Below are 25,318 nucleotides of genomic sequence, written 5' to 3'. Positions count from 1 at the left end.
GTGGGGCTGCAGATATAATCGCTTCTCAGCGTTCCTGTGCCGGCCGGGAGGGCTGGGCGTATTGCAGGGTGCTGGCTGCATAGCCTTAGCTGTCGCTGTCTGTGGCTCTCCGGTCCCGAGGCTGGCAGAGGGGCGTCTCCTCTCCACCCAGAGCCTCTCGGGAGCCTGAGTCCATTCTGTCGAGTTGTTTGCTCCATGTCTCATCGATTCCAGGGAATGTTCCATTTATCCCAGGTTCTACCTTTAGATGGTCACACGCAATGCAAACACCATGTTCCAGGCGGTCTGGTAGCTTTTCACCCTTTGTTCATTTGAATAAACAGTTACTTTTTATTTAATAAAACGGCAGTTTTTCATTTGAATGGTAGTGAGCTCCCATCAATCTTTTTCTTCGTGGCTTTTGCTGGGGGGTGCCATTTAAGACTTTGGTGCTAAGAGCTCATGGAGGCCCTCTGTCACATTTTCTTCTAAAAGCTGAAAGAGTTTTGCTTTTCACGCTCAGCTAGAGAAGGGAGCTGGGGTGGATTTCTGTTTGTTCTGAAGCCTTCCTGTTTGGCCCTTTCCAGGCCAACACTGTCTTCCTACCTTCAATACGCGAGCGCTCTATGGCCTCCTGCAAATTTTTCTGAAATTCACAAGCGCTAGGCCCACCCGGGGAGCAGGGAGGCCAGAGTTTCACCCTTCATCTCAGGATTTCCTGGGCGCTGCTGTGACCCGCCCAGAGGGAGGCCCGGGACCCCCTGGGGAGGGGTTGGCGGCAGGTGGTGGGCGGCTTGATGGAGAGAGGGAGGAGGGACACCTGAGGTGCGCTGAGCGCAGAGGCTCCTGCGCCGGCCCGGGGGGTGTCCTCGCTGGGGCCAGCGGGTGGAGGGGATCTGAGCGGCGAGAGCTGCTGCTTCCGGTACCCCCTCCCCGCAGTGGCCGGCAGGGGGCGCCGCAGGACCGGCCGCCGCCGCGCGGGGCGGCTCCGCTTCGCCGGCCCGAGTGACCGGCCGGCCGCCCCCCGTGCAGACACAGCCCCGGAAGCGCTCCCGCCCCTCGGGCCCTCTCCTCTGGCGGGTCCCGAGCGCTGGGCGCCGCGGGGCTGCAGGCAGGCGCCCCGGGCCCAGGGGACCCTCTCCCGCTCGGGGCGGCCCTCCTTCAGCCCCAGGCCCCACACCGCTAAGTGTGGGCCTCTCGGCCCGCAGCTCAGCACGTGCCTTCCCGGAAGGGGGCGGCTCCATCCGCGCAAGCGCCCCGGCCCCGTCTGCCCGCAGAGGGGACCTCCGAGGCCCCGGGAGGTGGCGGGGGTGGGTGCTGGGCCCCTGAGGGACGGCGGGTCGTGGGCCCCCTCAGCAGAGGGCTCAGCTGGTCAGAGGAGGGACTGAGCAGACACAAGGCGGAGCGGGGCCAGGGGACTGTCGCAGGGAATCCTCTCCCCTCCTCGAAGCATCAGGGCAGGAGGCAGACGCCTCTCTTTGCCTCCAGTTGTGTGCTTTTAGTTAAAGATGCTCACAGTGAGGTGGGTTACAGCTCTTGTCCCAGCTGGCACGGAAGCACAGAATAAGCCTCAAAGGGTTTAACTCACAGGTTCTCCTCACACAAAAGCCCTCCCCCGGCGGTTTCCGCTGCTGGGGCTGAGCAGGGAACCACGTGGGCAGAGCCGGGGCTGAGTGCCCGCAGCTCCCTACACGCGCTGTGTCTGCGTCCCTCCCTCCGGGCTTCGGGCCGGGTCCTGGCTTTGAGATGGAGCTTGGGTGGCTCCGTGGCCCCCACCCCTGGGCTCCTGCCGCGGCCGTTCGGGTGCAGAGCTGAGCGAAGACCCAGGCCTGGGGAGGCACTGGCCCCCGGCCCCCTCTCTGCTCCTCCTGGAGAGGATGGCTCCGCCGTCCCCGCCCCGACCTTGGGCACGTTCCCGTCCTCTGTCAAATGGGTCACCACTGACCCCAGAGGACCCCGCGCAGTGAGGACGAACCTCCCTGAGGAGCGTTTCCCGCCCTCGGCGATGCCACGGCCCACCCCGGCAAGTCGGCCGGCGCGGGCTGTGGACCCTGCTCCCCATCGCCGGCCGCCCTGCAGGGATGACTGACCCCGGCCGCGGCAGCTTCAGGGCAGAGGGGGCCCAGGTGACTGAGCAGCTTGGGCTGGAGCCCCCGTCGTCCCCAACCGCGACCACCCGGGACACGCGGGCTGGCGGGCAGCCTCTATCTCTGTGGGCTTGATGGTTCTTGACGTTCACCTCCAGACGGTTTTTCTAAAGGTGTGCAGGAAGCGGGCAGAGAAAAGGGACCTGGGCACAGCCGCCATCCCCCCGACCCCCCCCGGCCCCGCGCCGCATACAGAGCACTCGGGACGAGGCCTGGCTCATTCAGGGTGTTTTATTTTCGTAAAGGAGACGATCTCGGACTTTCACGCCATCCCCCAGCTCCTCACTCCCCTCTCGACGACGTCCCTCGAGAGTCCTCATCTGTGACTCTGGGCACCGACCTCTGACTCAGGGTCCCAGATGACGGCCCAGAGGGGGTCTGCCCGGCGAGGGCTCTGCGGGCAGGAAGGGCCCCCCTCAGGCGGCCGAGCCTTCACAGGAGGCGCGGCTGCCCCTCTGGCCTCCCTCCCTTCACGTGCGGAGAAGCCACAGGTCGTGTGCTGTTTTAAACACCGAGACGCCAAGCTACTGTTCATCCGCTCCCGCGGTGGAGGGCCTTCTGCGAACACGGCAGGTTTATTTTCTGAAAGAAAAATGAAGCGGAGGCCGCACCAGGGACGGGGACGCGGCACGGGCCTATGTACAACGCGGCCCCCAGGCTACCGCCGGCAGACGGACAGACGCATCCGGTGACAACTCTGACACTCAGCAAGCCAAGACACGAGAAGGGCCACCCGGGGGTGGGGAGAAAAAACAGGTTTTGAAAATCTGCGTTTAAAAAAGAAGACTCCACTGCATTGGAAATTTTCTGTATCTCTGCGAAACACCACGAGATTTGGCCCAAAAAAAAAAAAGGACATCAGAGGAGAAAAACCAGGGTCTGGTTTTATAAAACGTCCGACTCGTGGGAGAACAGCTGGAGCCCGGCGGGGCCGGGTCCAGACGAGCCGAGCGCGCGGGTCTCGGTGCGGCTCTGCTGTGTGTATCCCCAGGCGCATTAAAAAGGGCAGCGAGTGGCCGGGCGGCTGGTCAGTGCTGTGGCCGGCCTGGCGCCCGTGTGTGCCCGGGGGGGGGGGGCGGCACGGCCCCGGCTCCAGGTCTCCTCCCGGGGAGCCGGCCACCCAGCCCCGTGGTCCCCCAGGCGGAGCGGGGCCGTGTCGGGAAGGCAGAGTGACGTGGCGGGAGGGTCTGGGGGTTGGGGGAAGGACTTGGCGACAGCTCCTCAAGCCTTCACGGGGCCTCGGCCAGGCGGGGAGCCTGCCTGTCTGCAGAGAGAGAGAGAATGTGTGTGTGTGTGTGTGTGCACGCGTGGAAGTGTCTACCTACCTAGCAACCTATCTGTATACAGTCGTGTTTGCAGAGACGAGGGGGCCGACGGGGTGGACTGGGGACACGCTCCGGCCCCCACCCCCATCTTCTGCCCCCCGGGCTGGGTCCCCCCGTCTCACCGCAGCCCTGCCGGCCCCCTCAGCAGAGGCCGATGTACTTGAGGTTGTTCTGGATGATGACGTCGGTCACGGCGTCGAACACGAACTGGATGTTACTGGTGTCAGTAGCGCAGGTGAAGTGTGAGTAGATCTCCTTGGTCTCCTTGTTGCGGTTCAGGTCCTCAAACTGCCGCTGGATGTAGACGGCGGCCTCCTCATAGGTGTTCTGGCCGCTGTACTCGGGGAAGCACACGGTGAGTGGGATGCGGCGGATCTTCTGTGCCAGCAGGTCCTTCTTGTTGAGGAAGAGGATGAGCGACGTGCTCACGAACCAGTTGTTGTTGCAGATGGAGTCGAAGAGGCGCAGGCTCTCGGCCATCCGGCTCTGGGGGTGGAGCGGGGCAGGGGGGCGGTCAGCACAGCCGGGCCCCAGCAGGCCCCATGCCCCGCACAGCCCCCCCCAGGGGTCACTGACCACACGTGCCTTCAGGGCTGCCGCCCAGGGGCCCCCCTCCCCCCGCTGCAGGCCAGCCCCCAGCTCTCACGGAGGACCATCCTTGCCCCACCTCTCTGTAGCCAGCATGTGGTCAGCCCCACCTGCTGGGGGTGGGCCGGCCGGGAGCCTCCATCCCGCCAGGCATCAGGCCTCACGGGAGCCCGTGACTTGCGGGGAGGCCTGTGTTCCCAAAGCAAGGCTCCCCTGCTGGCCGAGTGCTCACCTGGGGCCACACGGGACCCCCCGCTGGCCCCCCAGGAGGTGAGGACGGCCCCCAGGAGGCCCCATGACTGCAGTGGCCCCGGCGGCCCCTTCCACCTCCCCAAGAGGACCAAGGATATGCTGTGCAGCCTGCAGGCTCCCGAGGAGCCCAGGGCCCTCAGCTGCTCCCCCTCCCGCCCCCCACGACTGGACTGATCACCTTGCTTCTAAGGGACGCCTGTGGGTGGTGAGCTGCCCTGTGTTTTAAGATGAACGAGATGAGTGTCCCACGGGCAGGGCCAGTCTAGAGCTGAGATGTCAGATGAAGGACTGCTCTGAGCACGCGGCAATAAACAGGGAAGCTGCAGCTGCTGCTGACAGTGGGCACCCGCTCCACCCTCGACCTTATTGTCCCCATTCTGCAGACGAAGAAACCGAGGCCTGGAGGGCCCAGAAATGTGCTCCAAGCCCCCCGGCCAGGAGCATGAGGCTCGCAGACCCTCCGGGGCAGACGCGCAGTGCTGCTGGCCCCAGGATGGGGAGCCCGGGGGCGCCCGCGAAGCCCGCATCTCCCAGAGGCCTGGCCCTCTCAGAAGTACAGGGTTTGACGGCTTTGGGGCTGAGAAGATTCCCCCCCACCCCACCGCTGAGACACGGCCTCCAGGCCCTGCGCTCCACCTAGGAGGGCTGGTCTCCCAAACCCTTCCTGTGCCTTCGTTAGAGAGAGCCTGGTCTCAGGTCTTGGCGGGGGTGTGTGTTGGGGAGTGATCGTGTGTGTGTATTTGGGGGGTGATTATGGGTGTTGGGGGGTGATCCTGTGTGTCTGTGTTGATGGGGTGATCCTGTGTGTTGGGGGGTGAGCCTGTGTGTCTTTGTTGATGGGGTGATCCTGTGTGTTGGGGGGTGATCCTGTGTGTCTGTGTTGATGGAGTGATCATGTGTGTTGGGGGGTGATCGTGTGTGTGTGTGTGTCTGTATGTGTGTATTGGGGGGTGATCATGTGTGCATATGTGTTGGCGGGGGTAATCCTTCTGCAGACAGAAGCAGGATGCTGGCCCCCAGCCGTGTCTGAGAGCAGGATGAGGTCCCACAGGCCGTAACTGGTGGTCCAGAAGCACCGCCTGCCACTGGGTGGTAATGAGTGCTAATGGTTCCTGGAAGCTGCGTGGAAAGGACCAGCGGCGGAGCTGTCATTTCACGGGAGTGATGTCTTAATCAGGGTGCTCCCGACCCCAGATTTCACATGGAAGATGAGTGAGACGCAGCTGTGAGCACGTATTCACTAACTGTGGAGCAGGTTTCCGGTTTCAGGCGGGTGCCGGAGCCCAGAGACCAGAGACCGAGTGGCCGGGGGCGCGGTCCTGCGTGTGGCGGGCTTCCGGGGTGGGTGGGCCAGCGCGGGGCGGGGGACGGCAGGTGTTAGGATATCCGGGCATCTGGGCCCTGCTGGATCACTGGGCGGGGAGCCAGGCAGCTCCTGCGTCCAGCCCGGCGGCCCCTGTCGAAACGGTGCTCGCCTGCCGAGGGGTCACACGGGGCTCTACCGGTCTGCCCTGCAGTGGTGGGGGGCGGAACCCCGTTGGCACGAGTGCAGTCTGACTGGCCCCTGGGCAGGAGGGAACGGGGTCCGCCCACCCCCACAGGGAGGGTACCTCCCTTATCAGCTCACGTCGTCTCTGGCCTCTGGTGGGTAGGCAGGGGGCGACCTGGAGGAGGACCAGGGCGTGGGGGTCCCCAGCGCCTACTCCCACCCCGACAGCCCCTCCAGGGGCCCCCGGAAACCCCAGCCTGTCAGCATCTCAGCACCCTGTGCCGCTTGAGCCTCACACCCCCCCTGCCTCCCCGGGCAGCCGGCACCCCACTCTGCCAGCCTCCAGCTGTGTGTCGGGCCTGCTGCCCCCCCGGGGAAAGGGGGCTCTGTCAGCCGTCCTCCTCCAGGGGCTGGGGGTGGAACGGGCCCCCCGTGGGAAGCTGAGAGGCCCCACGCCGGGCACCAGGGCCCGTAGCAGCCAACACGCGCTGACTCAGAGACCCAAGGCCAGGTGTCCTGGGGCGGGGGGCCCTGTGAGGCCAGGACGGGGCGGCGGGCAGCCTGAGGGGACGCTGCAGCAGGGTGAGGCCTGGACGCTCACTCGGCTCCGTGGGGCCCAGAGCGCGGCCCAGCACGAGGCCTTGGTCCAGGAGGGCCCGGTCTGCCTGCTGCAGGACCAGCCTGGGGTATTTGTTCTTGGGAGCTGTGAATCCCGGCTCTCAGGCAGGGAGGCTGGGCTGCGGGCATGAATGAGCTCCGTTCACCACAGTGCCAGGCTCTGCGGGCGCCGAGAGTGGGGGCCGGGCGGCAGGGACGCCTGGCGGCACCTGGCTCACTGGACCGAGCGGGGAGGGTCCATCGGGGCTGGACGCCGAGGCGGTGCCACATAAACAAGACCCGTGGAGCCTGTGCCTGGCTGTGGGGGGCGGCCCGCGGGCTGTGAGGGAGCCGCAGGCCCGTCGGGGGAGCCAGCCTCAGTGTGGCACTGACCGCCCCCTCCTCCACGGCCGGGAAAGCAGCTGACGCCCAGCCCTGTGCCCCGGGCGGGAGGAGCCCCCGGGACCTCCCTGGTCCACCCTGAGCCCAGCTGGGCGGGTCTCCTCCGCTGAGGACAGGGCGAGTGGACCCCAGCCTCGCACCCCATCTGTCCCGAGGTCCCAGCAGTTGCGCAGATACGCTTGCCGCCCGAGGTGGGGCTGCGGCCTGTGGCTGAGAGAGGGCGGTGTCGCGTTCGTGCAAAGCTGCGGAGAAGTCTAGTACAGCCTGGGGATGCCAGGGAGCCCTGCTGGGAGGCTGCACTTGGGGCGCCCCTGGCCCTGGGCTCCACGGGAAAGGGACCGGCCCGGATCGCAGGCTGCCCGGGGTATGAAGCCCCAGGGTCCGCCCTACCCATCCCCCGCCCGCCCCCAGCATCCACTAAAGGTCCTCATCCTCCCCCGTGCCTGTCCCTTTGGGCTCCAGCTTGTCATGAGTCAGGGGTGGGGTGCAGGGCCGGCTTGTGGCTATAGCCCTCGGGCTGAGGGGCGCAGGCAGGAGGGCCCCCTGGGGACAGGGAAGAGGTGGCTAGAGGCAGAGGCTGGAGGCCTGGGGCGACAACTCAGACCTCTGCTCCCAGGCGGATCCTGGGGGTGGACATGGACGAGTCCCCGGGAGGACAGGCCCGTGAGCCTGGCTCACCCCAGGCAGCGTGCAGTCACCGCTGCCTGTGCAGACACGGGGGCAGGCACGGTCCCGGGGGGGCTGCCCACAGGGGGCCTGGGAACGCCCGCGGCCCCTCGGGCCCTTCCCACCGCCAAGTCTGTGCCACCAGCGTGGCTGAACGCAGTCCTGCCGTTTCCACAGCAACTGGGGAGGCAGCCCCTGCCCACAGCGTCGCAGACCCAGACCCTCAGGCTGGGCCAGGCGGCACCATCCACTGCCGGCTACGTGCTGCAGCGGAGGAGGCCCCTGGGGGTTCGGCAGGCCTCACGGCCCCCAGGGGTGGGGCATGGGGCAGGGAAGGGGGTGGTTCTTCTGGGGACCTGCTGCTGGTGGGTGGGCCTCCTGGGGGCGGGGCAGGGTGGTGACCGCAGGATGCCCTGTGGCCATGTCGGCCTGGATGGCCGCCCCACTGGCTCTGGGCCTCACTCCTTCCCGAGTCCCCCGTGTACACCACGTGGGCTGAGGACCCCTCGGCCCCAGGGAGAGCCTCTGATGGCCGGAACCACCCGCGGTCCCCACCAGCCCCCACCCTAAACCCTGCTCCCAGCGGCATTGGGAAGAGGGCAGGCGGCCGGGGAAAAGAGCTGGGTGACTGGGGTTACATCCAGACCAATCGAGTCAGCGATGCCCACTTCCTCCTCTCGTGGGGCCGGGCGCCGGCTGCCCTGGACCCAGGACTGGGTTAGTGAGGCTGATGGGCGCGGAAGCCCCGTGCTGCCAGGGGCTGCTCTGCGGGGACGGCCTGGAGCCGCGGTCAGCACGGGGGCAGCGGGGCCGCCCGCCGCTTCTCCTGCCCTGGCCCTCGACCCCTTGCCCCCCCGCCCCGGGCCGAGACGGACGGGCGCGGTCCTGCGCGGGGTCGGTGCTGTGGCCCCAGGACCCGACTCCACGACTCCATGTGGCCCCCGTCGGGGCCCTGACCTTCCGCAGCGCCTGCCGCCCCCTGCAGACAGGCAGCCCTGGTTCGGGTCAGGGGTCAGGGGTCAGAGTGGAGATCAGTGAGCAGCACTGGGATTAACACTCGGGTGGGGGGTGCGTCTCACCCTCACCTCCCGCGTACTCACGGCACTCGGACCCCAGCCCCTGGGACCAGAAGGGGGCTCAGCAAAAGGCCAGCCTCACCCCACCCCAGGGGGAGGCCCCTGCATCCCGGCGGGCGGGGGCGGGGCTGGGCCCCACAGCCCTGGGGCCGGCGACAGATGGGGCTTCGTGGGGGGCGGGGGTGCTGGAGGCCCGTCCCCTGCCCGCCCTGCAGGGACAACTGTGAGGCTCGTGGTAACCGCATGGCCAGGCCTACCCCTTCAAACAGCAGCGCTGTTTAAACAAGATAACAGGCTGCAGGGAAGCTGTGCTCAGGCCCTAGTGGCCTGAAAGCCACCCCAATCGTGCCGGGAGCAGCGGAAGCTCGGCCTGGGGCGGCTCGCCGGACGCCCCCGCCGCCCCGCCCAGCGCCCCCTCTCCAGGAGCAGGTCCCGGGTCCCCCACGGGGAGGCTCGGCGAGCCATCTGCGTCAGGGCACTTAGAGGTCTGCACAGAGGCGCCCTGGTCCTCCCAGGGACTGCGGCCCGGGTCCCAGCGGGGCGCCTCAAGACAGGCATGCTCAACCCCCCACGGCCACGCTGGCCTGGGGGCGCCCTGCGTCCCCGGGGGCCGGGCGGGGACAGCCCGCAGCTACACGGGCAGGCTGCCACCCCGCTCTCAGGACGAATGCGGGGGCCCTGCCCGTCCGGCCCAGCGGTGAGCCAGGAGTCGGCGAGACCAGCCAGCGCCCAGGCCCCAGACACGTGCATCAATGCCCTGCTCTCACTGAGCCTCAGAGGCCGACGGGATCTCAGCCAGAAACGGCGGCTGCTGAGCCCACGGGTGGCCGGCAGAGCCCGGGCAGGGGGCACGGGTTCGGGGGCGGCCTGTCACTTCAGGGGCGCAGGCGGGGAGCGAGTTAGCATCGACTCCCAAGGCCACGCATGGAGCACCTGCTCTGACGGGCACAGCGCCCCCATGCCCTGCTCCCCGCCACACCCAGAGTCGGGCCCAGAGAGGGAGGGTGCTGGCCTCTGGGCCCCCACAGGCTCCCGGCTGTCCAGCAGAGCGCCCAGCCTGCTAGGCCTGGGCGTCAGGGGCGCGCCCAGCGGCCACGCAGCCCGGCACCACCTCCATCCCTGCCGGGGTGGCCCCTGGCCTTGGCGCTGCCGTACCAAGGGGCACTTGCAGCCTGACCCTGGCAGGTCTGAGCCGGACTGCGGGGGTCGGAGGGCAGGATGGCCACCACCAGGCTCCCTGGGTCAGCTCGGTCACGCTGGGATGGGCTGGCCTTGGCCTTGGGGGCGCTTTGTGCTGTGTGGGGGCCCAGCCCACCCGAGTGTCCAGTGTGAGAGAGGAAAGGAGGCGTCCTGAGGTTCCCACAGCCTTCGCAGCCAGCAGGCCGGGCCGGGGGAGGCCGCGGCGGCCACGCAGGGTCTACACTGCACTGCCTGGCGTTGGCCCTCCGTCCGAGCGCCAGCCCCAGAGCCCCGGGCCCCGCAGGCACCGGGAATGGCCGACGTCAAAACTGGGTCCTGTCCCTGGAAGGCTGGACCCGCGTGTGGCCGAGGCCTGCCCTCCTGCCTCCCGGGGCCCGTCCTCCTGTGGGTGAGCTGGAGGGGGCGGCCGCGCACGAAGCGCGGGCTGCCTGGGTCACTGTGCCCATCTCTTCCGTCCTCAGCAGCTGGTCGCGGGCCACAGGCCGGGTTTCTTGGAGCCTGAGACACAGGCCTGGAGGTTGTGGCTTCTGGGGAAAGCAGGGCTGGCCATGGGAGGCCTGGGCCGCCTCGGTCAGGACCACCGCCGGGGTCCCTGGAGGGCAGCAGAGATGTGCGGGGCTGCGGCCTGGGCGAGCCTCAGCGGGAACCTCGGGACGCGAGCCCGGGACCGCCAGGTGACTGGTTTTTGTTCGTGACGTCAGAGCCAATGCCCCAGACAAGGAGCTCCAACGGGGGAGGCGGCGGGGGGCGAGGAGGGCTGTGCTGCAGTCCAGGCCCCCGGGGCCCGCTGAGCTGAGCTCGTCTCTGGATCAGAGGACCCAAGTCCAGTGGGGAGCCAGGTGCGGGCAACGGGGCGGCGCACCTGCTCCATCGGGGGGGCTCCCTCCCCGTTGCTGACCGTATTCAGATCTTAACCCGAACGCCGGGCTGTCAGAGCCGGCGGGGCCTGGGGGCGTTCTGTCAGCACCCAGGTCCCCGAGCGGCCCCGGAGCTCTCAGCCTGCTCCCTGGAGCCTGTTTTTGGTAAGCAGAGGAGCTGTCTCGCAGGTCACTGGTTACAGAAACCCCTTAAAGCAACAATAGCCTGCGTCTTAAGATCCGGGGCCGCTCTGATGAATGTGTGTGAGAAGCAGGGCTAACGCGCTCGGGAGGTTAATCACCCCGGGGCCTGGTGGCTGCGAGCTGGGAGGACCCTCTGCCCTGGGGTCCCGCTGAGCACAGATGCGCTAGGGGTGCATATGGACAGAGCTGGGGGCTGCAGAGGCCTGGTGGCTGGACTCACCCGGGGGGGCCCCCAAACCCCTCAGTCCTGCCTCGAGGGGCTGCCCCCAGCCACCCTGTGACTCCGGCAAGCTTGGCAAGGTGAAGCCCAGGCCAGCACCCCCAGCTTTGCCCCGAGCCCTGCCCCCAGTGTCGGGGCCCTTCTGCCGCACACTGGTCTCTGGGGCAGGACGGCCTCCAGGCTGCTGCTTGGGGCTGCCTCCTGGCCGGGCCCTGACAAAATCAGTCTCAGCCTCCAGGGGCTGCGCCATGCGGTCCCCGCGTGACCTCGGGGAAGGAAGGGGGTCTTGTCCCGGGGAGACCCCGGGGCCGGCCGCTAACACGCTGATGGACGCAGCAGCGCACCCGGCTCCCGGCGGCCCCTCTGCACAGAGCATCGACTCCCCCGCCCGCGGAGAGCATGACCCGTTCTGGCAAAGGCCCGTCCCCCAGCGGGGCGAACGTGGGCAGAAATGACGCGCGTAGCCGCAGGCCCAGAGCAGGGGGGCGCCGAGGGGTTGGGGGGTGGCTCTACGAGGAGGCCAGCGGCGAGTGCTGCTGTTCACTCAGGAGTGAGCCTGCCGGGCAGGGACGGGGTCAGCACCGCCTGGAGGCGGCTGGGGGCCCTTTAACGTCCGCCTGGGGGCGTGCCGTAGCATCTGCCGATGTCCGCCGTGTCACCGCTCTCACCTGACTGATCTCAAGCTGCTAACATGATGGCCACCAGCCGCCGCGGGCCTCACGAGGACGGGTGCAGCGTGGGCGGTGGGGGGGTGACAGCCCTGCCTACAGAGCCCAAGACCTGGCAAGAGGCTGACCCCGATCCGTCTTTGAGGTGGAGGACCCCAGCCTCAGATCCGAGAACACGTGGACAACCCCCAGCAGAGTCCACCGGGTCACGCGGCGAAGGCAGAGCGACAGGGGTGGGGGTGGTGTGTCCCGGCTGCCCTGCTGTGTCCACTGACGGCCTGGGGGGCCTCCAGGGTCACGGCAGGAGGCGGCCACCACGGAGGGGCGCACCCACAAGGACCCACAGTGAGGAGCGGGGCTGCAGGAAGGCTTGTCCTTCCCTCCGGCTGACCGCTGGCGGAGGACCGACTCTGGCCAAGGGAGCAGAAAGCAGGAGCCCTGGGAGCGGTGTGACGGGGCGGGGGGCGCAGGGCCTTGTGCTCAGCGTCTGGGGGGGGCAGGGCAGGGCGGGCCGCCCTGAGACTGAAATGTCAGCAGGCACGTGCCCATCGAGGGCTGCCTGCGGGCGCCGGGGAGGCTGACCTGCCAGGGGAGGGTCGCCGTGGATGCTGCTTCTCCACCTGCCCTCCCCTGCCCCCACGCAAAGCCCAGGACCCGCGAGGGGAGGACTGGATGCCCCCCGCCGCTGAGGGGGGCTGGGCCAAGGGCCGGGTGGAGGAGCAGGGGCCCCGGGCGGTGCCAGGGCCGGAGGCGCCCGGGCGGAGGCAGCCAGTGCCCACGAGCGCCGGCAGCGGCTCTGGGCCGCGAGTGCGCATCCGGCCCCGCGGGCCTCCTTGGGAGGGGTGATGGGCCACAGAGAGACAGGGCCAGGCCGAGCACGCCAGGGGCATCTGCGGGGAGGACAGGGTGGCCAGCTGAGCCCTGTGCCTACTGCAGCTGGGGCGGGAGGTGCCGTCACAGCCCCGCCAGGCACCCAGACCCCCGGGGCTGCCTTCAGGCTCCAGTCCAGGGTGCCTCTGCAGTCCCCAGGTCAACGTGGTGTGCAGAGATCAAGACTGCGTGTGGTCCTGGCACCCCGTGAAACCGGGAGGAGCTGCGGGGAGACGGCAGCCGGGAGGGAGGCGGGTGGCCTCCGAATGTGACCTCAGCCGGGTTGGGGGCAGGAGGCGGGGGGAAGGGCGTGCTCCGCTGGGGCTCCCTGGGGGTCCTGCTTCCGAGCGGCGTGCTGCTGGGGTGGCACAAACCCCAGTGGCCGTTCAAGCCCCCCCAGGCCTGCGCGCTGTCCACACCCTGGCTCCCAGCCCTGGGTCCACGACAGTGACCTCGGCCTTGGCCTCCCCATTCATGGAGCTGCCTGGGAAGGGCCCTGGAGGCTGCGTCAAGCCCCTTCCAATCTAAGCTGGGTGTTGCCCACGCCTGGCATCTCCCCCTTCCAACTGCGTCCTCCGCCTCTGTCACCAGTAGGTGATGGCTGGTTTGCCACGCTCCCGGACAGCACTGTTTTGCAATGATCCTCTCACAGCACTGAAATGTGCGCCCTTTTGTGACTGAAGGACAAGCGTGGTGTTCGGGTGGTGGGTCACAGGACTTGTAGGACAGCCTGGAGCGGCCCCCCTAGCGGCACCTGCGGGGGCTCCCTCTCAGCTGCGCCCTAGAAGCCAGGGCCCCAGCCATTGGCTCTTCTAGACCCTGGCCACGTCTGCGGTCCGCCACTGTGTGCCAGGCCCTGCCGACCGTCTGGGGATGGGGAGGGGCTCCCCAGGACCAGGAGGGGCCGCTGGGCAGGGCTGGGCACACACTGAGCCCTAAAAAGCATGTCCCTGCGTCCCCACCCGAGACCCTCAACACAGACGACACGGCTGACCAGCGACTGCTGGGGAGCGGCGGGAACACCAGGCTCCTGCAACGAGTCCGGCGAGGAAGCGCAGGCACCCCTGGGAGGCGTGCCTCCAGGGCCCAGAGAAGGGGCAGAGTCCCTAGGCAGCAGGAGGGTCTGCAGACATGACGCTCAGCTGTGCTGGGGTGAGCGCCCCCACCTCAGCTCCTGAACCCTGGATGTTCAGGCTCACCATGGCCTCTGGTCCCACCTGGGCCTCATACCCACAAAAGGTGCACAGCAGGCGCAAGGCAAGCAAACAGCAGGCACACAGCTGGTATACAGCAGGCACACAGCAGGCACACAGCAGGCATACAGCAGACACATGGCAGGTATACAGCAGGCGCACGGCAGGAATACAGCAGGCGCACAGCAGGCACACAGCAGGTATACAGCAGGCGCACAGCAGGTGCACAGCAGGTGCACAGCAGGCACACAGCAGGTATACAGCAGGCACAGAGCAGGTGTACAGCAGGCACACAGCAGGCACACAGCAGGTGTACAGCAGGTATACAGCAGGCGCACAGCAGGTGCACAGCAGGCGCACAGCAGGTGCACAGCAGGTATACAGCAGGCGCACAGCAGGTGCACAGCAGGCACACAGCAGGCGCACAGCAGGTGCACAGCAGGCACACAGCAGGTATACAGCAGGCGCACAGCAGGTGCACAGCAGGCACACAGCAGGCGCACAGCAGGTATACAGCAGGCGCACAGCAGGTATACAGCAGGCGCGCAGCAGGCATACAGCAGGTATACAGCAGGCCCACAGCAGGCATACAGCAGACACACAGCAGGCGCACAGCAGGTGCACAGCAGGCACACAGCAGGTGTACAGCAGGTATACAGCAGGCGTACAGCGGGCGCACAGCAGGCATACAGCGGGCGCACGGCAGGTATACAGCGGGCGCACGGCAGGTGCACAGCGGGCGCACGGCAGGTATACGGCAGGCACACGGCAGATATACAGCAGGCGCAGCAGGCACACAGCAGGTATACAGCACGCATACAGCAGGTATACAGCAGGCGCACAGCAGGCATACAGCAGGCGCACACCAGGTAGGTATACAGCAGGTATACAGCAGGCGCACAGCAGGCGCACAGCAGGCATACAGCAGGCACACAGCAGGCATACAGCAGGTGCACAGCAGGCATACAGCAGGCGCACAGCAGGCGCACAGCAGATATACAGCAGGTACACAGCAGGCGCACAGCAGGTATACAGCAGGTATACAGCAGGTATACAGCAGGCATACAGCAGGTATACAGCAGGCGCACAGCAGGCGCACGGCAGGTATACAGCAGGCGCACAGCAGGCACACAGCAGGTATACAGCAGGCGCACGGCAGGCATACAGCTGGCGCACAGCAGGTATACAGCAGGCATACAGCAGGTATACAGCAGGCATACAGCAGGTATACAGCAGGCGCACAGCAGGCGCACGGCAGGTATACAGCAGGCACACAGCAGGCACACAGCAGGTATACAGCAGGCGCACAGCAGGTATACAGCAGGCATACAGCAGGTACACAGCAGGCGCACAGCAGGTATACAGCAGGCATACAGCAGGTACACAGCAGGCGCACAGCAGGTATACAGCAGGCGCACAGCAGGCGCACAGCAGGCGCACGGCAGGCATACAGCCGGCGCACAGCAGGCCTGCTGAGCGCGCCACAGTCCACAGCACGGCCAGCCACCGAGGGTGCTCCCGTGAGAACCGACACCTCGCAGCCACCTCGGCCGCCCCTTCTGGGGGCCCCGCCGTGCAGAGGCCCCAAGTCCATCAGCGGGTCCACGGGCCGAGGCCGGAGCAGGCTGACTGCAGGGTGCTGGGGTCCCGCCCATGCCGAGACAGGGACCCGGGCACCAGCGCCAGCCCACGGCGTCCACGGGCGACCCCTGGGCTGAGCTCTGCCAGTCCCACACGGGGACGGGGAAGGCCGCCTGGTGCTGCAGGACCTCACGGGGGACGGGGCAGGCCGCCTGGTGCTGCAGGATCTCACGGGGGACGGGGCCCAGGCCGACTCAGGGCCCGTGAAATCCTTCTGGGACGAGGGCCCGGCATCGTGGCCGAGGCTGGGCAGGACGTCTGCGCTCCGCGGGCTGCCATGGTCCACGGACACCCCGGAATCCGCTCCTGCCAGGGGCTGCCCTGCACACGCCCCGAGCCCCGCCGTCTTGCGTCACCCTTGGCAACAGGCTCACGCAAAAGCCGGCGGGCGGGAGCGGGTCCTGGCTGGGGGGACGAGGCTGCAGACGCCAAGCGGGGGGCGGGGGGAGTTCTGCGGGGCCGCGTCTGGAGCCTGGCGCTGGGTCCCGGGCCCCTCTCGTTTCTCGGGGCCACCCGGCCTCCACCAGGGCCCTTGGAGGCGAAGGCGGCCAGCCCCCCTTGTGGCCAGCGGCGGCGGGACTCACGGGCGGCATTGTCTCCGCCCGGCAGTGTTTGTTTTCCAGAGATACTGCTGCTGGAGCATGAAAGGTCAGAACCACTTGGAATCCAGTGAATTTCCAGCCCTGCGTGAGTTTCTCATTGAGAATCTCCTTTTCTGGCGAACAGTCACCTTCCCAGGCCTGCCGCGCCCAGGCGGGGGCAGGCTGGGGGGGCTCTCGCTCCAGGAAACACTGTGACGGCCCCAGAGCCTCTGGGATGACCCACGGGCCTCGGAGAAGCCGCCTGTCCACCTAACTGTCCACTGGGCTCAGCCTGGCTGCCACTTGTCCACACGTGACGGGGCCCCGGTGTACGGAGTGGCAGCGTGTGGGCGCCTGCCGGGCGGGGGTGACGCCGGAGCTGAGACCAGCTGGACAGGGTAGAGTGCAGGGGACAGGGCGGCCGCGTTCCTCCGTGGAACACAGGACGCCCCGGGGCCCGGACCCCCACGCCCCTCTTGACCCAGCACTCCTGTGGGCTCAAGCTCCGCGGCAGGACATGCCGGCCGACAGCCTGGGCGCCCCGCCCGGCACCGAGGAAATTCACCCGCCTGGCCTCCCGTCCTGGAGAGGACACAGGGGGCGGCCCGGAGATCGGGCCTCCAGAAGGCCTCAGGGCCCAGGGCCACCACCAGCCAGCCCCGGGGGAGCAGAAACAAGCCAGTGCCAGAGATCCGGGGGGCGGAGCCCGGGTGGGCACACACCCGTGCGGGCACCCCGCGTCACCTCAAAGGCTGGTGGCCCCACACCCTCGCCGTGTGTGGCAAGGCCCCGCCCCGCCGCTGCCCATAATCACACACAGGACCCAGCAGCGGGGGCGGGCAGAGGCCGGCACAGCTCTGGGACGGAGATGGGCTGGCCCTGGGGGCTGCGGGCTGGCCGGGCCCCCCACGCTGAAATCGGAAACCTCTTCAGGGCCGACTCCAGGTCTCTGCTCAGGGCTCCTGCTTGACTCAGACCCTCCAGGGGTTCTGCCTGTCTCAGATCCGATGCTGGGGGGCAGCCCAGCCACACCACCCGTGCAGCTGAGCGGCCTCCAGCACTGTGGCTCCCGGCGGCGGGGCCGCCTGCCTAGCTGGGCCTGCTGGCCACTGCCCAGCCTCCTTGCTGGAGGCACGCCTCCCAGCCTGCCCGGCATCTACCGTCAAGCCCCAGAGTGAAGTGTCAAGCTTCCCGAGCCCAGCTGTCCCTCGGCAACCTCCAATACTGGCCCACACGGCTCAAGGCTGAGCCCCCAGCCCACAGGGTGGTCCTCAGCCTGGCAGGAGGGCCTGAAAGAATTCCCAGCCTGTCCCCGATCCCGGGGACGAAACCTCAGAGGAGGTTCTTCACCCTGCGGCTGACCGACGCTCAGGACGGGGTCAGGTCGTGGGGCCCAGGTTCCCAGGGCCGAGCCCCGTGCTCGGCTGGGGGGAGCCGCTATGCTCACAGAACCGCCACACGGACCCGCGACTGGCCGCCGCGCTCCCGGTCCTGCCGAGCAGCCAGTCTCCGCCCCACAGCCGGGTCCCCTCCCCACACACCTGCTGACCCCCGACCTCACCTGCAGCGAAGCCTCTCAGGGTGTCAGCCCCCCTTCCTCCCCGCCCCGGGAGGTCCACGGGCTCTGAGGGCCGGGGAGCAGGCCCCAGCCGGCCCCCCGCACTGGAGAGCAGCAGGCACAGGGTGTGGCCTGCTCGCAGGCCCCCTGGGCACCCTGAGGGCGCCGTGGCCTGGGGTGGTCTCCCTGCCTGGGGCTGCGGGTATGGTAGTTACTTCGTCAGAGTGGGCCGGGGGTCCTGGACTGGAGCAGCCACCAAGAGCTGCGCTCTGGGCGGACGTCCTGACGGCAGGCGCGACCCTGAGGTCCTCGCTGGGGCCAGCAGCCGCCCAGGCTTCCCCTGAATGACGGCGGCGGCTGCCACCTCGCCCCGGCGGCCTCACCTTCCCGGGGCCGGTGCTCGCAGCGGCGCGGAGGAGCCCGCCACGCACTCACCGTCTGGTTGTCCTCGTAGAGCTTCAGGTCGTAGCCGCTGAGCTCCACGCAGAAGATGATGGCGGTGACGCCCTCGAAGCAGTGGATCCACTTTTTGCGCTCCGACCGCTGGCCGCCCACGTCCACCATCTTGAAGGTGAGCTCCTTGAAGGTGAACTTGTTCTCCACGATGCCCGTGGTCATGTCCCGGGAGCGCAGGATGTCCTCCACGGTGGGCACGTAGTCGGGGGCGGCGATGCGCTCCAGGTCGTTCAGGTAGTAGGCTGCGTTGTCCTCCAGGTGGTACTCGCTGGAGCGGCCGAAGCAGGCCTGCGCGCCGGGGTCGGCCCACAGCCGCCGCATGACGCCCAGCAGCTCCGGCGTGATCTCGCCCTTGCTCTCGGCCGGGCCCGTGAGCGCGAACAGCTGCACGGCGTCGTAGGCGCGGTCGGGGTTGTGGAAGTCGATCTTGAGCGCGGCCAGGGCGCGCACGATGCGCGTGAGCGAGTCGATGGCGTTGTAGACGATGAGCGGCTTGTACTCGCGGCAGGCCTCCAGGTTGAAGCCGCCGCTGTGCAGGATCTTCATCTGCTTCACCACGGTGCTCTTGCCCGAGTTGCTGGTGCCCAGAAGCAGCAGCTTGATCTCGCGCCGCTGCCGCTGGCTCTCCGAGCGCAGGTGGCGGTCGATGCGCCGCGACCGCCGGGCCGCCTCTTTCTCCTCTGAGCTTTGCCGGCATCCCATGGTCCGGCCGGGCAGCACCAGGGGCCCACCAGCCGCGGGGGGAGCTCGGGTGACGACGACTAACGACGACGCTGAGGCGAGAGGCTCGGGCCGGGCGCACGCACGCGCGCGCGCGCCCCGGAGGAAGGAGCCGGTGCCGGGCGGCGGCGCTCAGCGCGCCTGGGGGCGCGAGGCCGTGGCCCGCTGCAGCCCCTGCCCTGGCGCCCCCGCTCCAGCTGGCATGGCGCTTCCGCCGCGGGAGGCGGCCCAGCCCCCCCTCAGGGACACTCCGCCGCCCCCCCGGCCCACGGGGCCACCACCGTCATTCCCTGTCCTCCGGGTGGCGGGCGGCCGGCGCGGCTGCTGCTAGCCGGGGCGCGGCTCCCAGGGGCGCGACTGCAGGGCGGCGTGGGCTCCCAGGTGCGCTGACGTCCAGGGCTCTCCCTGCAGCGCCGGAGGCCTCGGTCATCCGCCCTTCACCTGCCAACGAGAGAACAGCGTGAGCCTCCTCCCACCACAGGCCAGCGGGGCGGGGAGCCCTGGACGGGCCTGGGAGGGCGGATGAGGAACCAGAGCCTCCCTTCCCTGGAGCTCACCCCGCGGATCGCGCGGCGCACCTGGAGACGCCCTAGAGACGCCTCTGCTGAGGGCAGTGACTGAACCACGGGCCAGTCAGCGCAGCGGCCCCAGCGAGGCTCCCATTTTGCTTAGAGCAGAGACCCCAGATGATCCCCGCCAGGCACGCAGCGGGCTGCGCAGGGCGAGTGCTGAGGTCAGTGTGTACACGATGCGGGCAGCAACCACGCGCGTGTGCACGCACATGTGAGCAAGGGGTCTGTGAAGTCACTCCAGGCAGCAGTGAGCTCTAGGTTGTGACAGTTCAAGGGACTTCTGCCTTTCACCACAAACTGCGCCCTAAGAAAGGTCTACAGACAGGAGTCCCCACCTGGAACTCGGCGGGGCCGGGGGTGTGTGGGGCGGAGGCCCAGTGCCTGACCCCGCCTGGCCTTGGCCAGCGGCTCTGCATGTCTGGCTCAGCCAAGCGGCCGCCCAGGGCTCCCGGGGGCCCAGCCTCCTGAAGGTAATGCCAGCCACACTCGGGGTGCCTGGTGTCACCAGCTCTGATTGTCTCAATTTTGAGCCATAAAGTCTCACATGCAGGCCCAAGTGACCAACTCCCTCAGCTGTTCGGCGACAGGGACAAAGGTTACCCAGGAGAGCAGGTCCCTCCCGCCGTCCGGGGCCACCAGAGGCAAGCAGGCCCCCCGAGGTGAACCCCACACCCCTCGGGACACTGGCCAGCCCAGGCAGGGGACGCGGCCCGGGGTCCAGCGGGCCTGTGCCCTCTCTGCGTGCAGGGCGGCGTCCGGGTAGACGGAGCCGATGCTGAGTCCGTGCGGTGCTGCGCACAGCGCCTCCCTGGGGGGCCCACCTGCTCCCTCACGGGCCCCCTCAGGCCCCCGTGCACCCCCAGTGGGCCCCCCCACCACCACGCCCACCTCTTCTCAGGTCTCTCCTTCCAGGTTGAGACCCCTACCAAACCCCACATACAAAAATTAACTTAAAAAAGACCAAAGACCTAAAACTATAGAACTCTCAGCAGAAAGCACAGCAAAAGCTGTCTGACACTGGACCTGGCATCCATTTCTGGGACATAACACCAAACGTACAGGCAACAGAACAAGCTGGATTTCATCAAAATTTAAAAAGTTTGTGCATCAAACGACGGCATCAGCAGGTCAAGAGGCAAGCCACAGAATGGCAGAAAACATCCTCAAACTTGGTACCTACGAAGGGCTCAGCACTGAGAACGTACACAGAACTCCTGAAATTCGACGACAGAACACAAGTGGATTCAAAACTGGGCAAAGGACTCGCGTGGACGTTCATCTAAAGATATGTGAATGGCCGACAGCGTGTGAAAAGATGCTCAGAATCGCTAATTATTAGAGGAACATAAGCCAAAACCACACTAAGATACCCCCTCACAGGCTGTGAGGAGAGTTACTGCGTGAACAAAGTGAAATCCTTGTGGACTGCTGCTGGGAAAGTCAACTGGTGCGGCTGCCGTGGGAAACAGCCCGGAGGGGCCTTGAGAGACTAGAAACAGATCTACTCCACGAGCCGGTGAGCCCACTCCTGGGTGCAGACCCAAAAGGACGGGCAGCCAGGTCTCAGCGAGATACTCGTTCACCCGTGATCACAACAGTGTTATCCAAGAACGGCCAAGAGGCGGAAGCAGCCCAGCGGCCACTGACAAGACGGAGGGACACACGGGCCGGGGAGTGTGATTCAGCCTCCGAAGAGCAGACGCCCGCGACGCGGCCACGACACGGACGGACCGCGGGGACACAGCCGTGAGAGGGACGCTTCCCCTCGGAGCCTCCCTGTCCCGACCTCCAGCCCCCGCCCTGGCCCCTTCCCAGGACACGGCCCTCCCAGGCCTCAAGTCACAGAGCGCGGTGCCAGCCTGGGGCCAGGCGGGGGTCTCGGGCTCAGCGGGGCCCTGCACGTCTGCTGCGCTGCAGCCTGGACGCCCCCCGGGGCCTGGCCTGGACCTCCAGCCCCGAGACTCCGGGTCTGCTGCCGCCCTCCCCGCGGCCGCGTCAAGAGCTAGAGCACAGCTGTGGGACCGCAGCCCCCAACTGCGTGCCCAGCTGCCCCCCGCGGCCGCCACCCCTGGCGCCGGCAGGGAGCCCAGGGCCAAGGTCACCCAGGGTGTCGTGCCCAAGCCGGCCTAAGCCAGAGGGTCTCTGGGACGGAAGGTGGCTTATCGGCTTAGGGGCCGAGGAGCCCTGGACGCAGCGGGTGGGGTGGCCTCGTCCGGCCCCTGCTTCCTCGGAGGGAGGCAGAGATGAGACAGGGCAGGCCCTCCCCCAGGAAAGCCCGCTCCACGCTGAGCCCTGGGAGCCCAGGCAGGGCTGGGCTAGAGGGGGAGTGTGGGGTCCGAGCAGAGGTCGCTCGTGTTGGCCAGCCGTGCGGGGCGTCAGGGGAGGACCCCAGGGCGGAGGGCAGCCCAAACCCCAGGGCCGGCGCAGTCAGGCAAGACCACCCCAGCGCCGGGCTGCCAGCCTGACGCCTTAGCCAGCGTGCGCCCGGCCCCCAGGCTCAGGGCCCCTGGGGGAGCGTGGTGGGGGCTGCTCCCCCAGCCCCTTGCAGCTGCTCTTGGGTCGCTGGCCTGAGCCCCAGTGCCTGGGGCCTGGCCACACAGCTCTGCCACTTGCCTCCGGGCCGGGATCGTCTCTCAGATGGGGCCTCTGGCCCCAACCTCCTGGGCCACCGTCCCTGCTCACCCCACCCCACCCCACCCCAAGGAAGGACGGTCTCCGCCCGCCCGTGCAGGCACAGTCAGCTGCGGTCCTGCATCCCGCGCCCGGCGGACACTTGTGCCTGAGCACCGGGTCCCCGTGCGCCCTTGCTGGGTCTGCCAGAGCTCGGCCTGGACCCGTCCGCGGCCCCCAACAGGCCTGTGCCCTCTGCCTATGGTTCTGACCGCCCCCCTCCCACCGCCGGGGGCCCCACCTCCACCCGCTGAGCACGAGCTGTGGCCCCAGGACGGGGCTTTGACCTCAGGGCTCATGGCCCCGGTCGGCCGGCCCAGGCCCGCAGACACGTGGGGCAGTCTGCTCGCATCCTCGAACTCGGGGCAGCTGTGGGCTGGGCCTTGGGGACGCTGTGTCCCCGGGAAGCCAGCACGCTGGGGTCCGAGGGATGGCCTGGCTTCACCCTCGGTGTCTGGGGCCCACGGGGCGCGGCCTTCACCGCCGTCCCGCAAGCACGGCTCCCATGTCAGCCTCATGGGGTGCCCGGAGCTGGGCACGGCATCCCAGGTGTAGGACTCAGGTCTGGGGAACGGGCAACGCCCCCGGGGCTGCCTGTGGGATGGGGGCCCTCAGACTCCCCAGGAGCCCCGGCGCTGGCACAGCTGGTGGTCCCCTGTTCTCGTGGTACGCAGCCCCGTTTTCTCTAAGCTGACTGCCTTCTCACCGAGACATTTCTGCTTTACAGCTGGCCTCTTGTTGTTCCTGCTTCTAACGGAAAGCCCGCATAGCAGCTCCGGCAGAAGGAATGAGACCAGTGGGGTTGTAGCTGCTAGCCCGGGACTGCCGGGAGGCCACGGGCCCGCTCCCGCTGGACAGTGGGATCAGCAAGGCCAGGGGGAGGGAGCGACGGGCTCCAAACGAGGGCTTCCCCTCAAGGGAAAGGACAGCGGAGGGAGGCAGCCGATCCGGGTGGAGCGTACCGCTCGCAGCCTGGGGTCTCAGGCCCCCTCCATGGTCCAGCGGCCACCCAGCCCCCAGCATGCAGAAGGGTACACCCAGGCTGAGCCCCCCCTGCTGGGACGAGGGGGGGCGGTGGTCAGTGCTGCTCCCTTGGCCTCGTTCGGCATGGACGCTGTCTCAGAGAACTGCTCCACCCTGACCCCCTCAGCCCGCTTCATCAGACCACAGCCTGAGGCCCCCTGATGGGCAACCATCCCCACTCGGGCTTGTCTGACCATTGTGGTGCCATCGGGGGCCTGAGCTGGGTGTCAGGCTCGGCTCTGGGCTCGGGGACACGGGGGTGAGTCTGTGAACCTGGGGGCTTGTGTTCTGGTGGGGGAACCAGGGAAGAGCACCTGGGGGCTTGTGTTCTGGTGGGGGAACCAGGGAAGAGCACCCAGGGGCTTGTATTCTGGTAGGGGAACCGGGGAAGAGCACCCAGGGGCTTGTATTCTGGTAGGGGAACTGGGGAAGAGCACCCGGCGGCTTGTGTTCTGGTGGGGGTACCGGGGAAGAGCACCCGGCGGCTTGTGTTCTGGTGAGGGTACCGGGGAAGAGCACCCGGCGGCTTGTATTCTGGTGAGGGTACCGGGGAAGAGCGGAAGAGCACCCAGGGGCTTGTATTCTGGTAGGGGAACTGGGGAAGAGCACCCGGCGGCTTGTGTTCTGGTGGGGGTACCGGGGAAGAGCACCCGGCGGCTTGTGTTCTGGTGAGGGTACCGGGGAAGAGCGGAAGAGCACCCAGGGGCTTGTATTCTGGTAGGGGAACTGGGGAAGAGCACCCGGCAGCTTGTATTCTGGTGGGGGTACCGGGGAAGAGCACCCGGCGGCTTGTGTTCTGGTGAGGGTACCGGGGAAGAGCACCTGGCGGCTTGTATTCTGGTGAGGGTACCGGGGAAGAGCACCCGACGGCTTGTATTCTGGTGGGGGAACCGGGGAAGAGCACCCAGGGGCTTGTATTCTGGTAGGGGAACCGGGGAAGAGCACCCAGGGGCTTGTATTCTGGTAGGGGAACCGGGGAAGAGCACCCGGCGGCTTGTGTTCTGGTGGGGGTACCGGGGAAGAGCACCCGGCGGCTTGTGTTCTGGTGAGGGTACCAGGGAAGAGCACCCGGTGGCTTGTGTTCTGGTGAGGGTACCGGGGAAGAGCACCCGGCGGCTTGTATTCTGGTAGGGGAACCAGGGAAGAGCACCCAGGGGCTTGTATTCTGGTGAGGGTACCAGGGAAGAGCACCCGGCGGCTTGTATTCTGGTAGGGGAACCAGGGAAGAGCACCCAGGGGCTTGTATTCTGGTGAGGGTACCAGGGAAGAGCACCCGGCGGCTTGTATTCTGGTGGGGGAACCAGGGAAGAGCACCCGGCGGCTTGTATTCTGGTAGGGGAACCAGGGCAGAGCACCCAGGGGCTTGTATCCTGGTGGGGGTACCAGGGAAGGGCAGCGCTGTGGAGATGGGAGTACGGTGTGTGTCGGGGAGCTGCCCCAGGGGTGTGGTGGGGCGGGCCAGGGAGCTGACCCTGGAGGAGACAGGCCACCTCACAGGGGTGGGGGAGGCCAGGGCGGGGACACCCCGGCTGACACTGCCGGAGAGACGGCTCGGCCGGGCAGCGGGGACCTGCTGGGCCCAGTTAAGGGCGGGCCCACCCCAGCAGCGTCCCTCCCACGGTTCCCCAGGGGGCGGCTCAGCGTGGGCTCCCTGGCAGGGACCCCCAGGGGCCAGAGGGCAGAAAGTGCACGCCTCCCACCCAGAGACGCTCACCCTCCTGGGGAGGTGCCGCTTGTGCCGGAGGCAGGGACGTGCTGGCCACGGGGCTTCCCTGGAAGGGCCCTCAGGGCGAGGGCAGGCCTCGGCTCCCTCCTGCCCCGGCTCCAGCTGGGGGTGGGAGCCTGGCAGACATCACTGCAGCAGAACCAGACTCTCTGCTGCTTCCAGACACGACAGCACCTTCTGAGATGACCCCTGCGTGCCCAGACGCCAGGAACACTGGACAGGACGGGGACAGGCCGCCCTCCCGGCACCTGCCCCCTGGGCAAAGCCAGCCTTCCTCAGCGTCCCCCCACTGCCCACAGCACCCTGCCCGCACCCCCCACCAAGTCCAGGAGACTCTGCCCCCGAGCGCCCAGCCGCAGCAGTGCCTTTGAGACCTAACACCTTTCCCGGGGACCCTGAGCCAAGGCCTCCCCCAGGACGGCCCTTCCTCGGCCCCGCCTGACCCCGCGCCCCCACCCCGGGCACTGGCTCCACGTCCCTCTGAGCAGACGGAGCTCCGGGCACCCAGTTCGGGGCCGACCCTCAGGTGACCTTGCCCAGGGGCCCAGGGCGGGGGGTCCCCTCACTGACCAGTCCCAACACCCCACATCCCAGGCCTCTAGGACTTCTGCCCTCCCCGAAGGCCCAGGGCACCCCCC

At 67.9% G+C, this 25,318-nt stretch overlaps 2 protein-coding genes across 2 annotated transcripts in view; one reads left to right on the top strand and one right to left on the bottom strand.

Moving 5' to 3' along the window:
• RSPH14 (radial spoke head 14 homolog) overlaps window positions 1-25,318 on the top strand; it is a 47,340-nt gene that overhangs the window by 6,609 nt on the left and 15,413 nt on the right. The window lies entirely within an intron of this gene.
• Window positions 2,348-25,318, bottom strand: part of GNAZ (G protein subunit alpha z) — a 31,021-nt gene continuing 8,050 nt past the window's right edge. Inside the window, exons 2-4 of the mRNA XM_065904466.1 lie at window positions 17,949-19,130; window positions 3,556-3,937; window positions 2,348-3,386 (exon numbers count right to left, since the gene is read on the bottom strand). Coding sequence (XP_065760538.1) covers window positions 3,593-3,937; window positions 17,949-18,671 — 1,068 coding nt within the window. The 5' untranslated portion in view covers window positions 18,672-19,130 and the 3' untranslated portion in view covers window positions 2,348-3,386; window positions 3,556-3,592. The remainder of the gene's footprint in view (window positions 3,387-3,555; window positions 3,938-17,948; window positions 19,131-25,318) is intronic.

This window comes from Muntiacus reevesi, chromosome 13 (assembly GCF_963930625.1).
Source record: "Muntiacus reevesi chromosome 13, mMunRee1.1, whole genome shotgun sequence".
In the NCBI taxonomy this organism is placed as follows: Eukaryota; Metazoa; Chordata; class Mammalia; order Artiodactyla; family Cervidae; genus Muntiacus; species Muntiacus reevesi.
The sequence above is the reverse complement of the archived record's forward strand: the minus strand, read 5'-3'. Positions and strand labels throughout refer to the sequence as shown.